The sequence below is a fragment of the Panthera pardus genome, unplaced genomic scaffold (assembly GCF_024362965.1).
Source record: "Panthera pardus isolate Hobbes unplaced genomic scaffold, ASM2436296v1 HiC_scaffold_2, whole genome shotgun sequence".
NCBI lineage: Eukaryota > Metazoa > Chordata > Mammalia > Carnivora > Felidae > Panthera > Panthera pardus.
Window position 1 is genome coordinate 123,105,220 of NW_026526765.1, and position 21,404 is coordinate 123,126,623.

The following is a 21,404-nucleotide window of genomic DNA, read 5'->3' on the forward strand; positions in this document are numbered from 1 at the left end:
CAATAAACAAATACTGGGGCGCAGGCAACACGGCATTAACTCACAGGGTTCTGACATAACTAAATGAGCTTCTCCCAGGTGAGCACTTAGCACAGGGCCAGGCACATGGTGAGCACTCAAACCACAGAGGGTCTCAGGATCATTATTAATAGTTATTAGTGAGTCCTATCAATATAATGACTGTAACTACTAAAATAGCCTCACTCTCTCTGGTAGGTTCATTCCCCTCCAGGAACCTGATTCATCCCAGCAACAAAACTAGTTCTGCCATCACACACACCTGGGAAACACTACTCAAGTGCCACAAACACAACTAATGCTGCTACACTTAGCCACAACAGTGGTCACACCTTACCACTTTCCCTACTACGGAGCCATGCCTAGCACACACTCTGGGGCTCTGGTGGGGAAACCACCCCCAATCTCTCACCAGGTGCAACTCAACTAGTGCATAGCTACTGGCCCAATTTCCTGTCACTCTCACCAAGTTGTAGAACACAAAGCACCTCTCGCCCAGTAGCAATCTACTCTGTTACATATGGCCCCAGACCTCTAACATAGTCTCCTTAAGGACCCTCTCTAATTAATCCCTTTCTCCATTTCCCCATACAGAAACTGAGACATCAGTTCCAAAGGCCTCGGAAAAGCCCTTTCTATTCCAAATCCAAAGCAGGAAACAGGGTTGGCCACTGATCTCAGCAATTTCAACCCCCCCATTCCCAGCAGTGCATGTGTGTGGGAGCAGGGCCAAGATCTGTCATTCCTTCAACACACCCTTATAGGCCACTCCTGTGGTTCCAGTATAGGGCCAGCTGGGCTGTAGCCCTCACTTCCTCCAGTAAAAGCCTGGGCCATCCCAGGGGCTTCAAACCCTTGCAGCCAGGGAGCTCCCCCTAAAGGTTCTACCCAGAAAGACTATGAACATTCCCTAGTTTTGCCCAGCTGTGTGACCTTGGATAATTCCCCAACCTCTCTGTGCTGGGATCCCAAGTTCTGTCAGCAGACTCCAAGAACTCCTGACTCCCAAATCTCATGTGTACATGGGTACATGTACATGCATATATGCACACAATGCACACACACACTCTTTAGGGAGAGAGTTGTAAGACAGAGCTATTAGCCTCTGACCTAGGATGGGGGGCAAGCAGGGACCCTGGGCTGTGCGCAATTCGACAGTCAATCACCCATGGCTCATCCCTTAGCCTCATCCTTCAGGTAGGGCTGGGAAACAGCTTGCAGAAGTCTGGCCTCCTTCCACAAGACCCCTCAATCCCAGGTGGCTGGAGGTAACTCCTCCCACCCCCTCTCTAGACGTTTATTCACCATAAGGGGTAGATGGACTCCCCTTTTGCCCCCCAAGAGAAGCAGAGGGAAGACAAACCCTGTTCAGGGACACACAGGCTGGCCAGGTATGTCCATCCAAATGTCTGCCCATTGGGTTTATTGGCACACTCTCGCAGGTCTTACCAAGTGGGTGTGTGAGCTGTGGGCCCCAAAGAGGCCCAGACAGCCTGCCCCAAGTCCCTGGGTATGTCAGGAGCTGATCCTGCCGTGAAGAGGGGAAAATCTCTGGCTTCTACAGGAATCCAGGAATGATGTCTTATTGTCCATGCATACCTCCTTGAGAACTCATAAGCACCCAAAAGCCACAGCCTTCAACTTGATAAGGCCATTTTCCACCAAGCATTGCCTAAGGGCCAGGTGCCCTTTTCTAGATTAGAAAACCAAGTAAAGGAGAGAAAAAGTAGGTGCCCAAGAATATACAATTGAAAAGTCATGGCCTGTGATTCAAACCCAGATTTGAACCCATAAGCTACACAGCTTATGCTCATACCCATGTACATAAACACTAAGGAATGTCCATGCTCACAATTCTCACAAGTTCACACACACACACACACACACACACACACACGCGCGTGCGCGCAGACCCCTCCAGCACATATTCACACACACAAGCAGACCTACACTCTCCCACGCCTGGAGCCTGTCAGCCACATTCTCCAAGGTTCCCTCCCTCTAACAGGGACAGGGGCAGGCAGGGAGTCCACATTCCCAGGTTTCCGCCCTGACCCTGACCACCCCCCTTCCCCACTCAGAGCACACATTCCTCCTGCTGCAGCCAGATAACCAGCCCCAGGGGGAGGCCTGGGGGAGAGCAAGGCATTCTGGGGGCCAGGCTGCTGGCCCTACTCTGGGCTGCTTGAGTCCAGCTCTACTGCCTGGCTCTGGCAGGGTAGGAAATCAGGAACTTTCCCTGCAGATAGCTCCACTGGCCAGGCTAGACCCAAGGCTTCATTATGGGGACTTTCTTGGGCCCAGAGCCTCAGCTCTCTAGAAAGGACCTCCAGGGCCTCTCAACTCATCCTTTGAACGCAAAATCCCCTTATATAGTTAGAAACTAGAGTAGGATCTGGGGAGCCCTCAAGACTCCTCTCTCCCCCACTGTTACAGTCTGTCTTTCAGTAGTTGAAAACCTGGGTTCCAGGCACCAACAGCCCCTAGGCAGGTTTCCCCATCTGGGGATAGTGGTGGTGAATTCTCACAATTCTGCCTAGGGTGTAGCCACTTGGAGGGTTCAGCAAATCTGGAGACATTTGCATATCCAGATGGCCAAGACTGGAATTTCAAAGAATTCCCCAAGAAGAGGCAGCTGGCTTCTGGGTAGTGGCCCTGGAGGCTCACAGCTGTTGGGCTGGAAGACTGGGGAGCCTGGAGCCCTCAAACACAAGATAGATTAAAACAAACAAGGGAAGGCCAGAGCCCTATCAACCAGTCCCCAGCTCTGTTCCTCCTGTCCCTAGGCCTCCATCCCTCAGGCTATGAAAACATGTCCTTGTTGCCCAGAGTAGGTGGGCAGGCAGATGAGACTGGGCTGGTTGGCTGGAATGACAGGGACTGCTTGCCTCTGGGGAAAGGCAAGAGTGGGCACCAGGCAGAGAGCTGCCAAAATATGAGATCTCATTATTCATATGAAGTGATGGACAGGACCTTTACTCCCATGCAACCTGTAGGCAGGTGGACAAAGGGCCATGCCCTGGACCCTACTAACCTGTCCACAACCTAGGGATATGGCTACTCTACCAATGGAGAGGAGAGAGGGGAACTGGTAGTTTGACACTTTTGGCAGCCTTTGGGGCCTGTTCCCTTGCTGTGACTAAGGCTATGACAGGGCCTGACTGAGCTAGATATTGGTCCATCCAGTTCTGGATAAAATGTGACAAAGCTAAGCACAAATAGGCCTCCCCACCCCAACAAAAGCCCCTCTCAGGTTCTGTCCAAGCAGATTTACTGACCACCCACCTCACGGTTTTAACAGCCATGGGTCACCACTGCCCTCTGCTGGCCACTCAGGCACTAGCATCCACTCAGATAGCAGCTCACACCCCTACTCAAGCAAAATGCACTTTAGTCACCTCCTCCATCTGTGGGCACAGTAACTGAAACCCATCCAACTGTCACCTAAAGTTAGAGGGCAGCAGGGGGCAGGATAAGCAAGGACAAACAGAGACAGTGTCAGAGGAGAAATTACAAAGGAATCCTGCCCCCTCCCCCAAAGTTTACATCTTAAACTTCAAAAGGAAATGCCCTTTCTATACAGCTTAGAGGTTGAACCCACCCTCATGGAAACAGTATCTGCCCCATAACCTGTTACAATGCACCAGAACCTCCTCATACCCATTCTTATGCCCTCTCCTTGTCTCCTCTAAAGGAAGACCAGGAGATGGCCTGGGGCCATACTTACAGAAAAGCTCAATTTCTCTGGCAGGCCTGAGAAAGCCTTGGATCCCTGTCACAGTGCAGCAGGTGAGGGGAAATCCTGGATACCCTCTTAAACAAGGCCAGCCGCCCTCAATTTTTAGTGCAGCACCCTGCGAGGAGCCACACTTTTCAAAGATGGCAGCAATGCCATCTGAAGGCGGGGAAACTGCCCAGAAAGACCTAACCAGTACGGCTCCTTAATTAGCTGACAGAAGCCACAGACACCCTTGCAGTCAAGTAGGTAGCCTAGCTTTTGCCAACTATCTCAAGCATGACCCAACTCTTGCACCCATGAGACGGTGCTGATTCTAAAGCCCAAATGTCAGACTGTATTTGAGCTGTTTCTAGAAACTTCGAAGTCAGGGGGTCCAAGAAGGAGCTTTGGAGCGTCTAAAGCTACCCTCACTTCCTATGGAAAACCTAAAAGCTGAGAAAGCTGACAATTTGGGGGAGTAGTTGATCCTGAGGACAGGAAACTAAACCGTCTCTACTCATTTTCTAGCGGCACTACAGTTTAAGTCAGAGGAATACCCTTTAAGAGTCCATTTTTTTAAGTACTGAGGAAGACATTCAAATAGGACAAGTAGCTCAAAGCAAAGGAGAGAGGTGCCTGAGAAAACGGTAGCTGTTTCTCCTAATATCCTCAGGAAAAGTCTGAAAGAAGCACAGCATATTCACCAAGGCCGGAGCTGCTCTTCCCTGGACAGCAGTCAGACAGCTTAGCCTGGGCACTCAGGAGCCCCAGCCCCAGAAAAGGCCATTCTACCAATAACAACTTACAGAGGAGGTTAAAAACAAAAACCCCCACTCAATAAAAAACTATTAAGAGGCCACCTTGGTGCTAAGATATTCATACAGTTCCCTATCTGTTAAGAGGCATATTATACTCAGCCTCTGATCAGGTGCAGCTCCACAAGTAATCCAGAGATGGAAAGTGACCACTTGTCACAAAAATGTCTAACTCTGATTCAACCAGTCCAGGAACAGTCAATGAGAAAGGCCAAAGCTGGTTGGTGATCAGGTTACACATTCAGCCACTAAGGCCCAAGGACTTAAAGGCTTTAGACAGTCCCAACCCTTGAGCTTTCCCACTCTTATCAACTAAGGTAAAATATGGAGGCAACAATGGAGCAATGTAGTTGTTTCATGAATATTAAACATGACAAAGTGATCCCATGGCCAGACCCAGGAATTGACTTGGAAATATTCAAAGGAGCCTGAAGACCAACTACTTAGCAGCTGGAGCTTTGAAGGCTTTTAAGGCAGTTTTGTGGAGTACAGAGAACTCACAACCACTTTTCATCTAAGTGCATGTAAAACATAAGGAAAAATTGAGTAGAAAAGAGGCTCCAGGAGCATCCCAAAGGAAATTTATTTTCCCTTTTGGATGTATATGAATGTATGTATATTTGGAAAGTGTGCTACCTTCAGTTATTTTCATATTAAAAATCCGTGTTCTCTGGGGTGCTTGGGTGGCCCAGCCAGTTAAGTGCCCAACTCTTGATTTTGGCTCAGGTCATGATCTTGCACCCTCATGGGTTTGAGCCCCGCATCGAAATTCTCTGCCCCTCCCCCACTCACTCTCTACCTGTATGTATGTATGTTTGGGGGAAAAAAATCTGCGTTCCCTTGTATAACCTCACATCCACCAAAATAACCCATCACTTGAAATGAAGTGTTTCACAAAGGAAATCAAAAGGAGATGGGTCCTTAATACTAGTGACAATTTTCTATGGGGTAATAAAGATGCTTATTCCTGAGTAGGAAGGAAGGAATAAAGGAAGGAAGGAAAGATATGTTCACAATTCAGGAGACCCAGGAACTAAAGTTCTTCTATTAAAGCCACCGGGTATTAGGGAGTATGGTATAGCAGAATGAGACAAAAGCCAGTTTCACCTTAATTGCAGACAAGGGACAGTTTATAGGCATTCCAGCAGTAATTTAGAAATCATTTATTTCTCCTGATAATATACCTAGGGCTCAAAATAACCTGGTAAGGCAAAGAGAAATGGGGGAAAAAAGGGGAATACTGTAGCCATTGGAAATGGGAAAGGAATGCTTCTATCACTAGGTCACTACAGAGAACACGGTCCCTCCCTCTGACCACTACCATATCCTTCTCTCTACAGACCTCCCTGCCATTCCCTAACCCAAGAGCTCTCCTTCCAAGTTGGTGTATTATCCAAAGTGTAGAAACTAGCAGGACAATGCTACCTTTGACCACTGGCCAATAACAGAGCATGCAAATATCTGAAATCATGTGGTTTTATCAAGAGGGACTGCTCCAACTCTAACTTGTCCACGGCACTCCATGTTAAGAATTAAGAAGCAGGGAGCCTGGGTGGCTCAGTAGGTTAAGAGTCCAACTTTTGGTTTCAGCTCAGGTTATGATCTTGCGGTTCCTAGGTTCAAGCCCCATGTCAGGCTCTGTGCTTATAGTGTGAAGCCTACCTGGGATTTGCTCTCTCCCCCTCTCATAAATGAATCAATCAATGAATCTTAAAAAAAAAAAAAAAAAAAAAAGAACTAAGAAGCAAAGGGAACTCATACACTTATCAATTTTGATACACTGGGGAACCACTGCCTCACCAAGACACTCAGGGTTACTACAAATAAGCTTTCACATGTGATAAAGCTGGAGACATTCCTGTAAAAAGCAATCTGATCCCAGACAAGAACCACCCGAAGTTAACACACATTTTTTATGACTGGGGAAGGTGGCCTCCCTCAATGAGACTTTCTTCTGGCCAAGGCACATGGATACAGACTGGACCAAATATGCCCTATATTCAAATAAGCAAGACCAAACTGCATTCAAGGGCCTAATTGTTTGTGACCATTCTAACCCTTTCATTTGGTATCTATATGCCAGATGATGGCTTTTATTTAGCACTTAGAAATGCTTAAGAGCACTCCTGTGAAAGTATCTACGTTATGACATAATCAATGGTAATGAGCTGGCTGCTCTTGAAGATGACAAAGAATGGGGCTTTCAGGATCTGTGCAAATGACCCACACAGTCACCGGGCTAGTTAACAGCATATCCAAAACTGATGAATTCCCACCTGCCAATAATACTGAGAATACAGGGCAATTTTAGGTTAGAGCTCAATTCTAACTCCTTTCCCCACACCTGGTTAACAGCCAAACCTTCTTTGCAAGGTCAAGAATGCTAGAAATGCTAGTAAGTAGCCAGCAGCTAAGCAGCAGTTCAAGAGGTTTCAGGTTATAGCACACTTCAGTTCTGAGATGGGGATAGTGACACTGAGAGATAAGACAAGTTAAACAAGTTTAAAACCAAAAGCAGTGGACATTTATTCCTCAATTTTTGTGCAAGAGTGTGAAGATGCATTTGAAAGAACCTGATGGCTGGAGAGCATCAGCCATGGCCTTCAGGATGGCCTGGTTTACAATTAGATTAGGAGAAGGAGATGAAAAAAAAGTAACTTGCCTAGTTCACACGAATGATGTTTCTGGCAAACACAGTTGTTTACAAGTTTCAAACTACAATTTACTAGAGTCAAGGGAAGACTTCAAAAAGCCACATACAGTACAATTTAAAATTGGATGAACATCCTGCAATGTCAGTGCAAAGTAATTATGTAGACTCTCCAATACAAGATTGTGCTCATGTTTCCCAGGTTTGGTCAATGTTGCTCTTTTACAATCACAATCACAGAAGCTTAACTTACCAAATAGCAATGCCTTTGTTTTATGTCCTATGTACCAAGGGAATGTCACAAGGTTTTGGTGAAATGCAGCTTAGTTTCATTAATAAAGCAAATTTCTTATTTAGTTTAACAGTCATGTTCCTGGAATACTGCACATGTAAGTTTCATGGAAATGCTTTTAAGCTTATGCCCTTGTTCGGTAAAATTACTTTCAAGATATCCTTTTGACTATGTAAACTGGAATTGTTTCATGATTTTGAAATGCAACCAGTATAAATGAAAACATTTTAGGGGTGGGGGAAAACCCACCACTAATCTCTGCTAGACAAAGTTCTTAAAATCAAAAGGCCTATTCACACAAAATTATATGTAATGACTGTAGTAATCAGTTTATTACACAGATTAATCATTCTTGAACGTACAAGCTCCAGGGGAGCAATTGGGTCTTTAAATATACACAAGTATTTCCATCAAATGAATTTTCACCCTTACATCCAGATAGACCTAAGCAGTTAAAAACATAAGAAAAATAAGAGCTATTAGCTATGTATTAACTGAGAAACCACATACAAACCAAAGAATGTGGAAGAGAGAAAGGGGCTGAAAGGACAAAGGTTGAAGGGTGGGGAGATGCAAAAGATGTGGGAACAAAGCCCATCACACTTTATGTACTAATAGCTCCAATCCATTTAAATGTTGACCAGTTAAACTTAGACCTTAAAATACAGGATGTGGGTAGAGTTTAATCTGGTTGGTCATAACTTTCACCTAAGACGGAGGTCCTTCGGAATAAAATGAATACAGAAACAGCTTCGTGTTCTTCGCCTTGCTTTTCATAACTGTTTTGAGTTTAAAAGGATTCCACTTAAAAACAATCTCCTACAGGTCAGTGGAGCTTTTCTTCCCCATCCAAGCACACACCATACCCACCACCCCTCACCTTGCCGTTATCCAAATTTAAGTCAGTAAGGAAAACTTTTAGTCTCACACCTAGATTACGCTTGGAGAACTGGCTTGTCACACACACACTTCTCTGCTAGGAGGCAATGTTGGTACAGAAGTACAGTATTTCTAGTTTGTTGTTCCAAGTATGTACAACACGCAGCACTGCTGTATCAGGTAAACATGTGCACAGGGGAAGATGAGGCGTGGGCTCATAGAAAGCAGTCAAATGGAAATCAAAAGGACTTTCTCTTTCAGAGTTCCCCTATCTTTATTTGTAGAGGTTATCCAATAATTTCTTTAATTACATCGCATACTTCTGAGTCCATTCCCGAGCTATTCTGTTGTACCTGTACACACAAAGAGAAGCGTGGCTTAACACAGGTGGAGTCAGTCAGAAAGCAACAGATTTCATTCATTATCCTATCTAATAACTTGAAGGGACTAACTAGTAGTAGTCTAGCAAAGACTTCTAAATTTCTATTAAGCATTTAGTCAGTGATGGTGGGAAAAGGCTGTAAAACCCAAAACAATGTCCTTTAAATGCTACTAATAGGATTCTGATTACATGTTAGCATTTGCTGGTACACCTTTATTCTATATGTGACTGACCCATTTCTTCTTTTTTTTTTCAGTTTTATTATTTATTTTGTGAGAGAGAAAGAGAGAGAGAGAGACAGAGAGACAGAGAGAGCGAGCGAGGGGAGAGAGCAGTGGGGGAGAAAAAATCCCAAGCACAGAGACAGCACAGAGCCTGACGCAAGGCTCAAACCCATGAACCATGAGAGCATAACCTGAACCAAAACCAAGAGTCAGATACTGACTGAGCCACCCAGGAGCCCCAATGACTGACCTATTTCTAAGAAAGATCTTCAGTCACTGATTCATTTATTTGGAATTTTTAAAACTACATAATTCTACATTATATATGGTTCTTAAAATCATATACCAATAGTGATTAAATTCATGTAATACTTTCCTAACAATGTGGTTGCTAAAACTGAATGGGTTTATTACTCCAGAACATTCTAGTAGTAAAATAAGCAGGGCAGAAGATTCTTTGTTTAAAAAGAGATGCAGGAAAAGTTCAGTGAACAATACCACTACAATCACTTGGAAAATGCCTCTTGGTAGGCATTCATGCCCACCTAGATACTGGACAAAATAGGTCTCTCATTAAAAGTTTATTTGTGTGGGGACTCCTGGGTGGCTCAGGTGGTTGACAGTCCACTTCAGCTCAGGTCATGATCTCATGGATGGTAAGTCTGAGCCCTGCATTGGGCTCGCTGCTGTCGGTGCAGAGCTCACTTCAGATCCTCTATCCACCCCCCACCCCCCCCCCCCCCCCCCCCGTCTCTCTGCACCTCCCACACTCTCTCCCTCAAAAATAAACAAACATACTCAGGTGCCTGGGGGGCTCAGTTAAGCACCTGACTTCAGTTCAGGTCATGAACTTGGGGTTCGTGAGTTCGAGCCCCACGTCAGGCTCTGTGCTAAGAGCTCAGAGCCTGGAGCCTGCTTCAGATTCTGTGTCTCCCTCTCTCTCTGCCCCTCTTCCACTCATGCTCTCTCTCTTTCAAAAGTAAGAATTTAAAAAAAAATACTATATAAAAAGTTAACTTGTGTGGGGCACCTGTCTGACTCAGTCAGTAGAGCATGCAACTCGACATATCTCAAGGTTGTGAGTTCAAGCTCCATGATGGGTGTACAGATTACTTAAAAAAATGTTTGTTAAGTCTTAAAAAAAAAAAATTGTGGATGTATTCACAAATAGAAAAAAGCAGGATCTAATTTTATTCTGAATGCAGCCAGAAATACATGACTATAGATACCATTCAGACCTAAACACAGACAAAACTAAACTAAGAACCAGTTGCAGTTAAATTCCCTCATTGCTGGTGTAGCTCCATTTAAAAATATACTATCTGTAAGACTCTCTAATCCAACAGAATTCAAATAATTCTTAATCCTTTTTAATTTAAAAAAATGTTTTATTTATTTTTGAGAGAACACAAGTTGGGGAGGGGAGAGAGAGGGGGACAGAGGATCTGAAGTGTGCTCTGCATTTGAACTCATGAACCTTGAGATCATGACCTGAGCTTAAGTTGGACGCCCTACCGACTGAGCCACCCAGGTGCCCCAATTCTTAATCCTTTTGACTTTAGAAAATGATCCATAATTTCCCACCTACTGCCTCCTACAGTCTTACATGAATGCACAAAATTAAAAAATTAGAACTTTCAGTTACTATCTTTTTCAATATTCTGACCACTCTTCAATAATTCATAGTACAATTATAAAATACATAAATTCTTTTTTAAAAACATGTAAATTCTACATTAAGATTTGTTTTTAAAGGAAATTTGGGGCTTTCATGTCTTGTTGTAGTAACTTTCTTTTTAGATTATGCCAAATGGTAGAAAATCAATTCCCTTTTCCCACTCAGTTACAAATACCTACCAAAGACAGGCTTTCGTAAGTCAAAAGCCAAACAGGAGACATGAGGCTGTTAAAAAATAAACTACAGAGAAGTTTTTCTAGACAGTGGGAGTCATTTGAAACAATGAGAGATAAGATCAGCATCTTCTACTTATAGACACTTGATGTAAACACTCTTCTTTCTGTTCCCAGGTCAGTATATTAGAACTTCATTTTAAATATCTGACTCAGCCCTGAGTTAAGATCTGAGACACAAACATCTCCACCCCACCACAGGTACTTTTCTGGCCATACTTACTTTTCTCTATCTGTTTTGTAGATCCGAGCAATCTCAGGCACTAAAGGATCATCTGGATTGGGATCACACAACAGAGAACAGATGGACAAGAGTACTATAATGGTGGGGGAAAAAAACGTATAAATTAGTAGAGGATAAAAACAAAGGGTTGAAAGAAACATGAGATGCCAACACACAAGAAAATTCTAAGAACCTATTCATATTGTGGTGTCTAGGAGCTTTGTGAGTTCTACCTAACTTTATAGTAACAAGAATCAACAAAAATTCATGTAGGATTTCTCTATGCTTGAACCCCTAAGGATACTGGCCCAGGCTGATGAAGTGACTTGTCCACTGTCCCTGGTTAGTGAGTAATTAATGTAGAATTAGAATTCAGGTCTTCCAAGTCCTAGACCAACACTTTTCATAGGCCATAAAACTCAATATTTAGAAACCCATCTTCAGAAATAAATGGCTCTCAAAATTCCAAAGACAACCACACTACTGAATGCTCTCAGAAGTGACAACCATGAAATCGAACAATCACTGCTTTCTCTACGACAGGTATTACATTCAGATGCGATGGATTTCATTTTTAGTTGAAAACAATTTAGTCTAAAAACATAACGGCCCGTATTTGCCCCCAAATGGAGGTGGCCATACTTAGTATACAGGATACAACATTTTAAGTTCTCAAATTCTTTTCAGTGACAATTTAGAATCTCATCTAAGCCATTTTCTCAGTGACAACGTGGAACACAGCAGACAAATAATACAATTGCCTCTGTTCAAATTTGTTGTAAACTTATGTATTCCTTACTGAATGCAAAGGAGGAGGCCAAGGCCACTAATTGTATTAAATCCAGGGGTCTCTGACATACTAAAATAAATTCTAATTCTTCTATTCTGATGCAAGAGAACTCAGCTATCTTATTTCTAATATTCTGTAGCAGGAGACAATGATTCTAAGCTCATTTTACTCCCAAAACATCAAATTCACCAGGAAAATAATTCATTTTCCTACCTAGAGAGATCAAGGGCTTCTGAGAGGTGAGGAAAAGGTTCACGTGCCCTTTATCATTCACTTTGTTAACAAAAAAGCTATTTCCTTAAGAGTATATGGAAAATAAAAAACATCAGGAAAGATGTTTTCTGACTCTTCATTCCTGTTGCCCACAATTCTGGCAGATGGCATTCCCAAAACATCTTCTCTTCCCATTGTCAGGTGTATCACCTGATGCCCTCTTCAAGCACAGAACATTCTAACAGCAATAAGGAAAGATTTCATGTATTTCCTGGAAATGACAACAGGAAGTTACAGATTTTTGAATGTTCATGAAATTATTGACTATTACTGAAAGAAGAAACTTGTCCAGCCCATCAAATTGGCAAGAATTCAAATAAATCTTCACCTGAAATTAGATAAGCTACCAGATTAGTATTTGCACAAATTCCCTTACCAAATTTCTCTTCCAATTATTCCAATAAGGCAACCTTAATAAAATTTTTTTAAATAAATAAATTTTTTAACTCTTTCCAGGAAGGAAAGGAAGGTGGGGTGGTGGTTACCTGGACCTGGTAAAAAGATTCTTACTGTACTACTGAGGGTCCTTTTAAGTCATACAACACTGCTTTTGGCTTATAACTTACTATACATTCCTTCTCCATAAAGAGATACTCCTATTTGTATAACCTGCAGAGACACTTCACTGAAATGACTAAATTTTTATCTACATCAATATTTTTCATCAGTATATACTCATTTTCATCAGGGTCATAACCCACAGTCACTTCTAAATCTAAAAACATATAATCAAGTGGCTTTATAGCACATTTAACTGCTTCTTTTAAGGTTTCTGTATATTCAGATCCCTAACATATACACTCAAAGCAGAAAGAACTTCAGGTCAAAGTTACTGCCCTCGACAAAGGAATAATATCACATATAGGATTCAGGCCTTTCACAGAACTACTTGCCCAAACATTCAATTTACAAAAAGGAGTCATTAAAACATTAAACTTAGGTATACTGATATAATCAAGTTCAACAAAATAGAATGCAATTATTTTAAAAGATAGCTATCCAGACAAAGAGAACATAAGTCAAATAAATTAATGGCCCTTATGAGGTAGTGTAACTGAAAAATCAACACTAAGCACAGAAGGGGGAAGAAAAAAAAGAGCTATGGTTAACAATTTCAGCTATTAAACCTTTCCCCTCCCCCCCCCCCCCCCCCCCCCCCCCCACACACACAATCTACCTCTCTTGGTCCCATTACTGGATTTCTATCTTTACTGATACTTGGTGAAGGAAGAACCACCAGGCAAGGAAATCACAATAACAACACTTTCACAAGCAGCCCCTCAATTACAAAGAGGCTTACAAAAAGAAAAGGGCCCACTTATCTGGAAAACTATTTCAGTCACTTTTTTTTTAAAGACTTTATTTTTGAGCAATCTCTATAGCCAATGTGAGGCTCAAACTCACAACTTGGAGATCAAGAGCTGCATGCTTTAGTGACTCAGCCAGCCAGGTGCCCCTCAACTTTTAAAAATGTGTTCTCCTAGTTTTTTGTTTATATTTTTGCCTGGGATGCCATAATTTTCAATTTGATGCCCCAGACTTTTTTTTTTTTTTTTTTTTGAGAGAGAGAGAGAGAGAGAGAGAGAGAGAGAGAGAGAGAGAGAGAGAATGCACACATGAAAGCAGGGGAGGGACAGAGAGAGAGAGACTTGAGTAGGTTCCATGATCAATGTAGAGCCCAATGTGGGGCTTGATCTAACCACCCTGAGAGCATGACCTGAGGTGAAGTCAAGAGTCTGACACTTAACTGACTGAACCACCCAGGCACGCTAAATGCCCCAGTCTGGTTAAGCATCCGATTTCAGCTCAGGTCATGATCTCATGGTTCATGCGTTCAAGCCCCATGTCAGGCTCTGTGCTGACAGCTCAGAACCTGGATCTTACTTCAGATTTTGTCTCCCTCTCTCTGCCCCTACCCCACTCATGCTCAGTCTCTCTCTCAAAAATAAATAAACATTAAAAAAAAAATTTTTTTTTTTTTTTAAATTGTCAGAGGCACCTGGCTGGCTCAGTCCATAGAGTATGCAACTCTTGATCTCAGAGTTGTGAGTTCCAACCCACACTGGACATAGTGCCTACTTAAAAAAAAAAAAAAAAAAAAAAAAAAAAAAAAAAAAAAAAAAAAAATTGTTAGAGTATACAAGTCATATTTATAAAAACAACAAAGTTATAACAGCAAATATCCAACATTTTTTAGAACAGTGCCTTTATCCTAGTTATCTGAGTGCTTACAAGAAACCAATTAACTATGCATTTTGCTTTTTGAAATCTTTATAATAGTAATGAAATGGTTAGAATTACCATCCTATTTTACAGATGAAAAACTGAGGAATACAGAAGTTAATGTGTCTCAAGATTCATGTGATAAGAGGTAGAGCTGAGAGGTGAATATAGGCAGTTGGATTCAGAATCTATGTTTTTTACCATGGAACTATGTTGCCGCCTGCCTAAATGTACACATTAAAGAAAGGATAAAATATAACAAAATAGTAAAGAAAAATATTTCATACACCAATCTCATCACCCAAATGCCCACATTATTTCTTTCTAGCTACTTAACATACTTTTTTTTTAAGATTTTTTTTTTAAAGTAATCCCTACACCCAACATAGGTCTCGAACTCACAACCCTGAGATTAAGAGTTGCAAGCTCCATTGAATGAGCCAGCAAAGAGCCCAAACATACTTCTATATTAACTTGACCTATAATATATACAAATTTTATCTCTTTTCTGCTTTTTTCAAACATAGTATTTTCCCATTTTTTACAATATTGGTAAGGATCAATACTCTTTTTAAAAGTGTGTGCTAGAACGGATTATTTCTTCCTCTACTGTTGGATCTTTAATTTCTAATTTTTAGAAATAAGTAAATGTTCACAAACGTTATTTCCACACAGGTTCACAAATATACTTCCACACAAAACATTTTTAGCGTTTGAGGTTATCTATCTTCTTAGTACAAATGAATGAAACTAGAATTACTGGGTCAACGGGAAGTAATGATTAAATCTCTTATCTTTTAATACATACTGACTGGGATTTACAAATCTATACTCCTACCTGTGGTATGTAAGCACCCGTTTCAATGTACTTCACCAGCATTTGTTTTTTTTTTTTAAAGATCTTTGTTAATTAAAAAGGTGGAAAATGGGAACTTAATTTTCATTTCTTTGATTGTTTTGCTCCTTTCTGACCATTCACCTATTGGGATCTTTTTCTTACTTATTTTTATATATGTTCTTTCTATTTTATTTTTTTAATTAAAAAAAAATTTTTTTTAATGCTTATTTATTTTAGAGACAAAGAGCACAAGCCTGGGAGGGGCAGAGAAAGCCAGAGACAGAATCTGAAGCAGGCTGCAGGCTCCGAGCTGTCAGCACAGAGCCTGACATGGGGCTTGAACCCATGAACCAAAAGATCATGACCTGAGCCAAAGTCGGTCACTTAACCAACTAAGCCACCCAGGTGCCCTGTATGTTCTTCCCATTTTAAACACACTAGCCTATCTTCTCATTTGCAGCCTATTTCTTGTATTTGTGTTTTGACAGCTTTTAATCTACTTGTGATTTCATTTGGGTATGATGTTGAGGGGCTGTACAATTTCAAATCAACAATATAAGAAAATGTTTGTTAACTACTCAGTTCACAGATATAAAAAATTCCCAACCTACTCATATAATTAGGTTTTATTTAGAACTACTGGATATTTCATCACAAAATTAGTGACAAATCTTTAAATATACATTCAAACACACATACACAGGACTATATACGAAAAAAATCAAGATGATCAAATAAAAAATTTTTTATTAAACTGGTCATATTACAGGATGAATCTGTTACTAATAGAAACCTCAAGACCAGACCTGATAAAACCTTAAAGAGCCTGAATATGAATTCACCTATCCTTTGTTCTTCAAGACCCCATAATCTATATTTATACCACAAGCATTCCTCTAAAAGGGCTGTTATTTCCTTTTCTGGAACAGTATCTATCCTTTCCATTCGTGGATTTCAAGGTTGGAAGAGATATTAATTATCTTCTACTTTAACTTTCCTCTAAAAAATATTCATACCTAGAGGCCATTTTCCAACCTACGCTTGAATGGCATAATGGTCAGAGTAGTCATAGCACCAAAGAATACCTATGCCTGAAAATCCAACTCCCTCCAGTGGTCTCAAGGTCTACTAAAAAATAAGGGGACTGCTACCTCCTCTTAATAGGAATAAGAGTCATCATTTCAAAATAAGTAACCTTTAAAAGACAAAAAACACTGCTGCTTTATCTTGATATCAGATACCTATTCCATTACCTTTTGAAATAGTTAGTGCTGGAGACCACTGTGACCGTAGAATATCAAGACAAATGCTGCCATTACTGTTAATATTTGGATGATAAATTCTTGTTGTAAATGCAACCTAGAGAAAAAAGAAAAACTTTTATAAACTGGTTTACTGGTATCACAGAAAGCACATAAAAAACAAGTGCCATACATATCCCAGTTACCTTAGGTGGCTTGAAAGGATAATCTGTTGGGAAATGAATTGTCAAGAAAAATACTCCACCCTGATAGGGACTGTCATTCTGTTGATAACAAGAAAAGTGGGATTAAAATGAGTGAATTATATCAACATTTATTCCAAAATCAATCTGAATACTTACTGGCCCCATTATCGTAGCTTGCCAATGGAACACTGAAAAAGAACAAAAAATCATCATGAAGTAATTATCTCCATTATAGGTACACTATAATAACATATCATTCCCTGTATAATCCCAGTTTATTCATAAGCAATATGGTAAGCCCTAGGCAGGATGACGAATCTAAATCAAGTCTGAGTCTGAAGAGAGAAAAGAAAATGACTAGTATAGTCTAGAACACTGGTAAGATGCATAATGAAAAAGTATTTGGGCTAAAAGATCTTGAAAATTCTTATTAGGGAGACAAAAATTCTTGACAAGGCCCAAGCTCCACTTGTAAATCAGCATTTCTTACTTCAGAGGGTAAAAAAGAACCAAAGATTCAACTCTTCAATGCGTTATATCATTTCCTTAACACATTAATATACAATAGACTCCTTTTATAATACTGGTATAGAGCAAGACTGTAAAGTCAAAGTAGATAATATTCAAATTAGGAAAGACTGGCTTTTACAGCAAGAAAAAACTGAGAGCACTTACATGTAGGGCTTTAGAATTACTAGTCCCTTACTAACAGATGAAAGATCAATATTTGTCTCTTTTTAAAATGATCTAGAATCTACAACATCAACAAGGCAGAGAAACATGAACTAAACTAAAAACACATTAAGATGGAATTTGATTAACAAAAGCATCTGAAGACCTACCATTAAAATCTTAATTGAGTATTCTGTTACACTAGTTAATTTAAGAATACCTACTGGAATCACTGACTCAAGTCTCCCTCTGGAACTCTTCTCGACTCCTAGCTCTCCTTGTGGAAGTATAAAAAAGGAGGTAAGAAGGTAGTGGGAGGATATCTAACACGGACTCAAATAACAATGGTTTGGTAAATAGTTCAGGAATCACTACGATGCCATAAAAAATAAGGGAGGGGTGTGGCACCTGGCTGCCTCAGTTGGTAGAGCATGTGACTCTTGATCTCTTGGTTGTGAATTCGAGCCCCACGTGTGGTATGGAGTTTACTTAAAAATACATACATACATACATACTTAAAAAAAAAATCACTACAGTTTCCTGGCTCAGTTGGTAGAGCATGTGACTTTTGATCTGTAGGTTGTGAATTCAAGCCCCACGTGTGGTACGGAGTTTACTTAAAAATAAATAAATAAATAAATAAATAAATAAATAAATAAATAAATAAAAACTTAAAAAAAAAAAATCACTACAGTTTCCAAGTAATAGAATTCTCTAGAAATAGTTTGGGGTAAAATATTTGGCCATTAGCATAAAATAGTGCTGTATCTTACGTCTAGATTTCAAAAACCTTTCATTTAAGGATCAATTTTAGCAGCTGTTAAAAATAAAAATTTACGGGGCGCCTGTAGCTCAGTAGGTAAAGCGTCCGGCTTCGGCTCGGGTCATGATCTCGCAGTCCGCGAGTTCGAGCCCCGCGTCGGGCTCTGTGCTGACAGCTCGGAGCCTGGAGCCTGTTTCGGATCCTGTATCTTCCTCTCTCTCTGACCCTCCCCTGTTCATGCTCTGTCTCTGTCTCAAAAATAAATAAACATTAAAAAAAAAAATTAAAAAGAAAATAAAAATAAAAATTCACGGGGAGCCTGGGTGGTCAGTTGGTTAAGTGTCTGACTTAGGTTCAGGTCATGATCTCCAGTTTGTGAGTTCGAGCCCCACATGGGGCTACCTGCTGTCAGCATCTTGAGAGCCCAGTTGGGATTGATCCTCTGTTCCCTTCTCTCTCTGCCCCTCCCTGCTTGCATGCAGGCTCTCTCTCAAAAATAAATACACATTACAAAAAAAAAAAAAAACTCATGGTAATGAATTAAAAAGTTTTGATAGTCTAAAACAAGCAAAAACAAAAAAACTCCCACTACCATCCTGGTTTGATGCTGAAAACCAAATTACACAAACTAAAAGCTACAACCTCTTTCGTGAGAGTTTAAATGTTAAGTTCACATCTCACTGATTACTCTTTAGAATACTCAAAGATGAAACTTTTTCTTTTTTTTTTTAATTTTTAATGTTTATTTTTGAGAGAGAGAGCGTGAGCATGGGAGGGGCAGACAGAGAGGGCAAAACAGAATCTGAATCAGGCTCCAGTCTTTGAGCTGTCAGCACACAGCCCGACTCAGAGCTCGAACTCACGAACCGTGAGATCATGACCTGAGCCAAAGTCAGAGGATTAACAAACTGAGCCACCCAGGCACCCCAAAGATGAAGCTTTAAGGCTAAAAAACATAACCAAGAATATCTGTTACAGTTTGAGAATGAAACTCAAGAGACCCACATTTGAATTCAAGTACAGATCTCCAGAGAGTCACATTCACCAAGAGGTCAAAACAAAAGGGGCACCTGGGTGGTGCAGTGGGTTAAGGTTCTGACTCTTGATCTTGGCTCAGATCATAATCTCACAGTTTTTGTGGGTTCGAGCCCATGCAGAGCCTGCTTGGGATTCTGTCTCCCTTTCTCTCTGCTCTTCCCCTGCTTGTGCTCTCTCTCAAAATAAAAAAAAAAAAAAAAAACAACTTGAAATAAATCAAATCTTTTTTTTTTTTAAAGAGAAGCTCAAAACAAAAGTAAATGAAACAGATTATATGACCAATAAATCTTTGCCTCATTTTTTCCTTCAGGAAAAAATACTTGTTTCTGCTCACCAGATCTTTGCACAAAAATGGAAAAAATGTAATGGTACATTAAATATGGGTATTTAAAAACTAAAGCACTGTATTATTAAGTTCATTCTTAAATTTATCTTCTTTTTTTCATGTTTTTATTTATTTATTTTGAGAGAGAGCGAGCACACAGGAACAGGGAAGGGGCAGAGAGGGAGAGAGAGAATCCCAAGCAGGCTCTGCACTATTTAGCAGAGGCTGATGCAGGGCTCAAACCCATGAACTGTGAGATTATGACCTGAGCCAAAATCAAGAATCAGATGCTTAACTGACTGAGCCACTCAGGTCCTCCTATTTCTGTTTTTAAAGTTTATTCATTTTGAGAGAGAGAGAGAGAGAGAGAGAGAAGAGGGAGAGAGAGAGAGAGAGGGAGGAGAGAGAGAGAATCCCAAGCAGGCTTCGCACAGAGCCCAACTCAAGGCCTGATGCCATGAATCATTGAGATCATGACCTGAGCTGAAATCAAGAGTCGAAGCTTAACTCACTGTGCCACCCAGGTACCTTCTTAAAAGTAATTTCTATGCCCAACATGGGGCCTGAACTCACAACCCCAAGAGTCACATGCTCTCGGGGCACCTGGGTGGCTCAGTCAGTTAAGCATCTGACTTTGGCTCAGGTCATGATCTCACAGCTCTTGAGTTTGAGCCCCGCATCAGGCTGTGGGCTGACAGCTTGGAGCTTGGAGCTTGGAGCCTGGAGCTTGCTTCAGATTCTATGTTTCCCTCTCTCTCTCTGCCCCTTCCCGACTAGCTCTCTGTCTCTCAAAAATAGATAAACATTAAGAAAAAAAAAAAAAAGTCACATGCGCGATCCCCTGAGCCAGCGAGGCGTCCTTATATTATTTTGAATATAAAATAAAAGACTTCATTCTTACACTAAATATCAATAATATGGTGCTGAGGGATTTGACTGCTAGAATAGTCAAAAGGAGCTCAGAAAGTTTTGTTGTGACCAACAGTTTCTTTCTTCCTAAGATTAAATTCTGCCTCCTTCTAATATTTAGCTACACAGTTACACTTTATTTTATCCTTATACAATTCATCAGGAAGACTTGATCAGGACTTTTTGACAATAATTTATCTCAACTGTTCTCAAACACTCCCTAAGTTTTAAATGTAATATCAGCAGACTATCTAGATGACCAAGTGTAAGGAAGTTATTCTGTCCCTAATGAGATTTTCCTTATTCTCTTAGAAGGTAGGCACTATTAATAGTTTAGCAGCAGGTGACCCAAGTCACCTGAAAAGGGTGGTTAGGAGTTAAGGGAGAGGTTATTACGTTTTAAACAGCTATAGAGAGATAATCCGTATATCATAAAATTCTTCCACTAAAAGTTTACAATCCAGTGTTGTTAAGGACATTCACAGAGTTGTGCAACCATCACTACAATCAATTTTAGAACATTTTCATCATCCCCAAAAGAAACCCATATCCATATGCAATCACTCCACATTTCCCCCAGATCTCTAGTTCTATGCAACCATTATCTATTTTGTCTTTATGGATCTATATTTCGTAAAAATAGAACCATACATTATGTGGTCTTTTATATCTGGCTTCTCTCACTATGTTTTCCTTTATTAAAAAAATTTTTTTAGTGTTTATCTATTTTGAGAGAGTGTGTGTGCACACACATGTAAGCGGGAGAGGGGCAGAGAGAGAGAGAGAGAAAATCCCAAGAAGGCTTTATGCTGTCAGGGCAGAGCCCAACACGGGGCTCAATCCCACGAACTGTGAGATCATGACCTGAGCCAATATCAAGAGTTGGACAGCCAACTGAGTGAGCCAGTCAAGCATCCCTCAGCATGTTTTTAAGGCTCATCTATGTTGTAGTACACATCAGTACTCCCTTTTTATTGACATGGAATATTCCACTGTATGGACATACATTCTATT

At 40.7% G+C, this 21,404-nt stretch overlaps 1 protein-coding gene across 3 annotated transcripts in view; it reads right to left on the reverse strand.

Moving 5' to 3' along the window:
* Positions 1–7,052: 7,052 nt before the first annotated feature.
* The window catches only part of UBE2D2 (ubiquitin conjugating enzyme E2 D2), a 54,177-nt gene continuing 39,825 nt past the window's right edge, over positions 7,053–21,404 (reverse strand). For 2 of the 3 annotated variants that reach the window (XM_019424354.2, XM_019424355.1), the window contains exons 3-7: positions 16,840–16,871; positions 16,684–16,761; positions 16,490–16,595; positions 11,113–11,206; positions 7,053–8,725 (exon numbers count right to left, since the gene is read on the reverse strand). In XM_019424354.2, the coding sequence (XP_019279899.1) occupies positions 8,680–8,725; positions 11,113–11,206; positions 16,490–16,595; positions 16,684–16,761; positions 16,840–16,871 (356 nt within the window). In that variant the 3' untranslated portion in view covers positions 7,053–8,679. Of the gene's footprint in view, positions 8,726–11,112; positions 11,207–16,489; positions 16,596–16,683; positions 16,762–16,839; positions 16,872–17,579; positions 17,599–21,404 lie in introns of those variants that run through there. The other variant, XM_019424356.2, reaches the window with a different exon arrangement.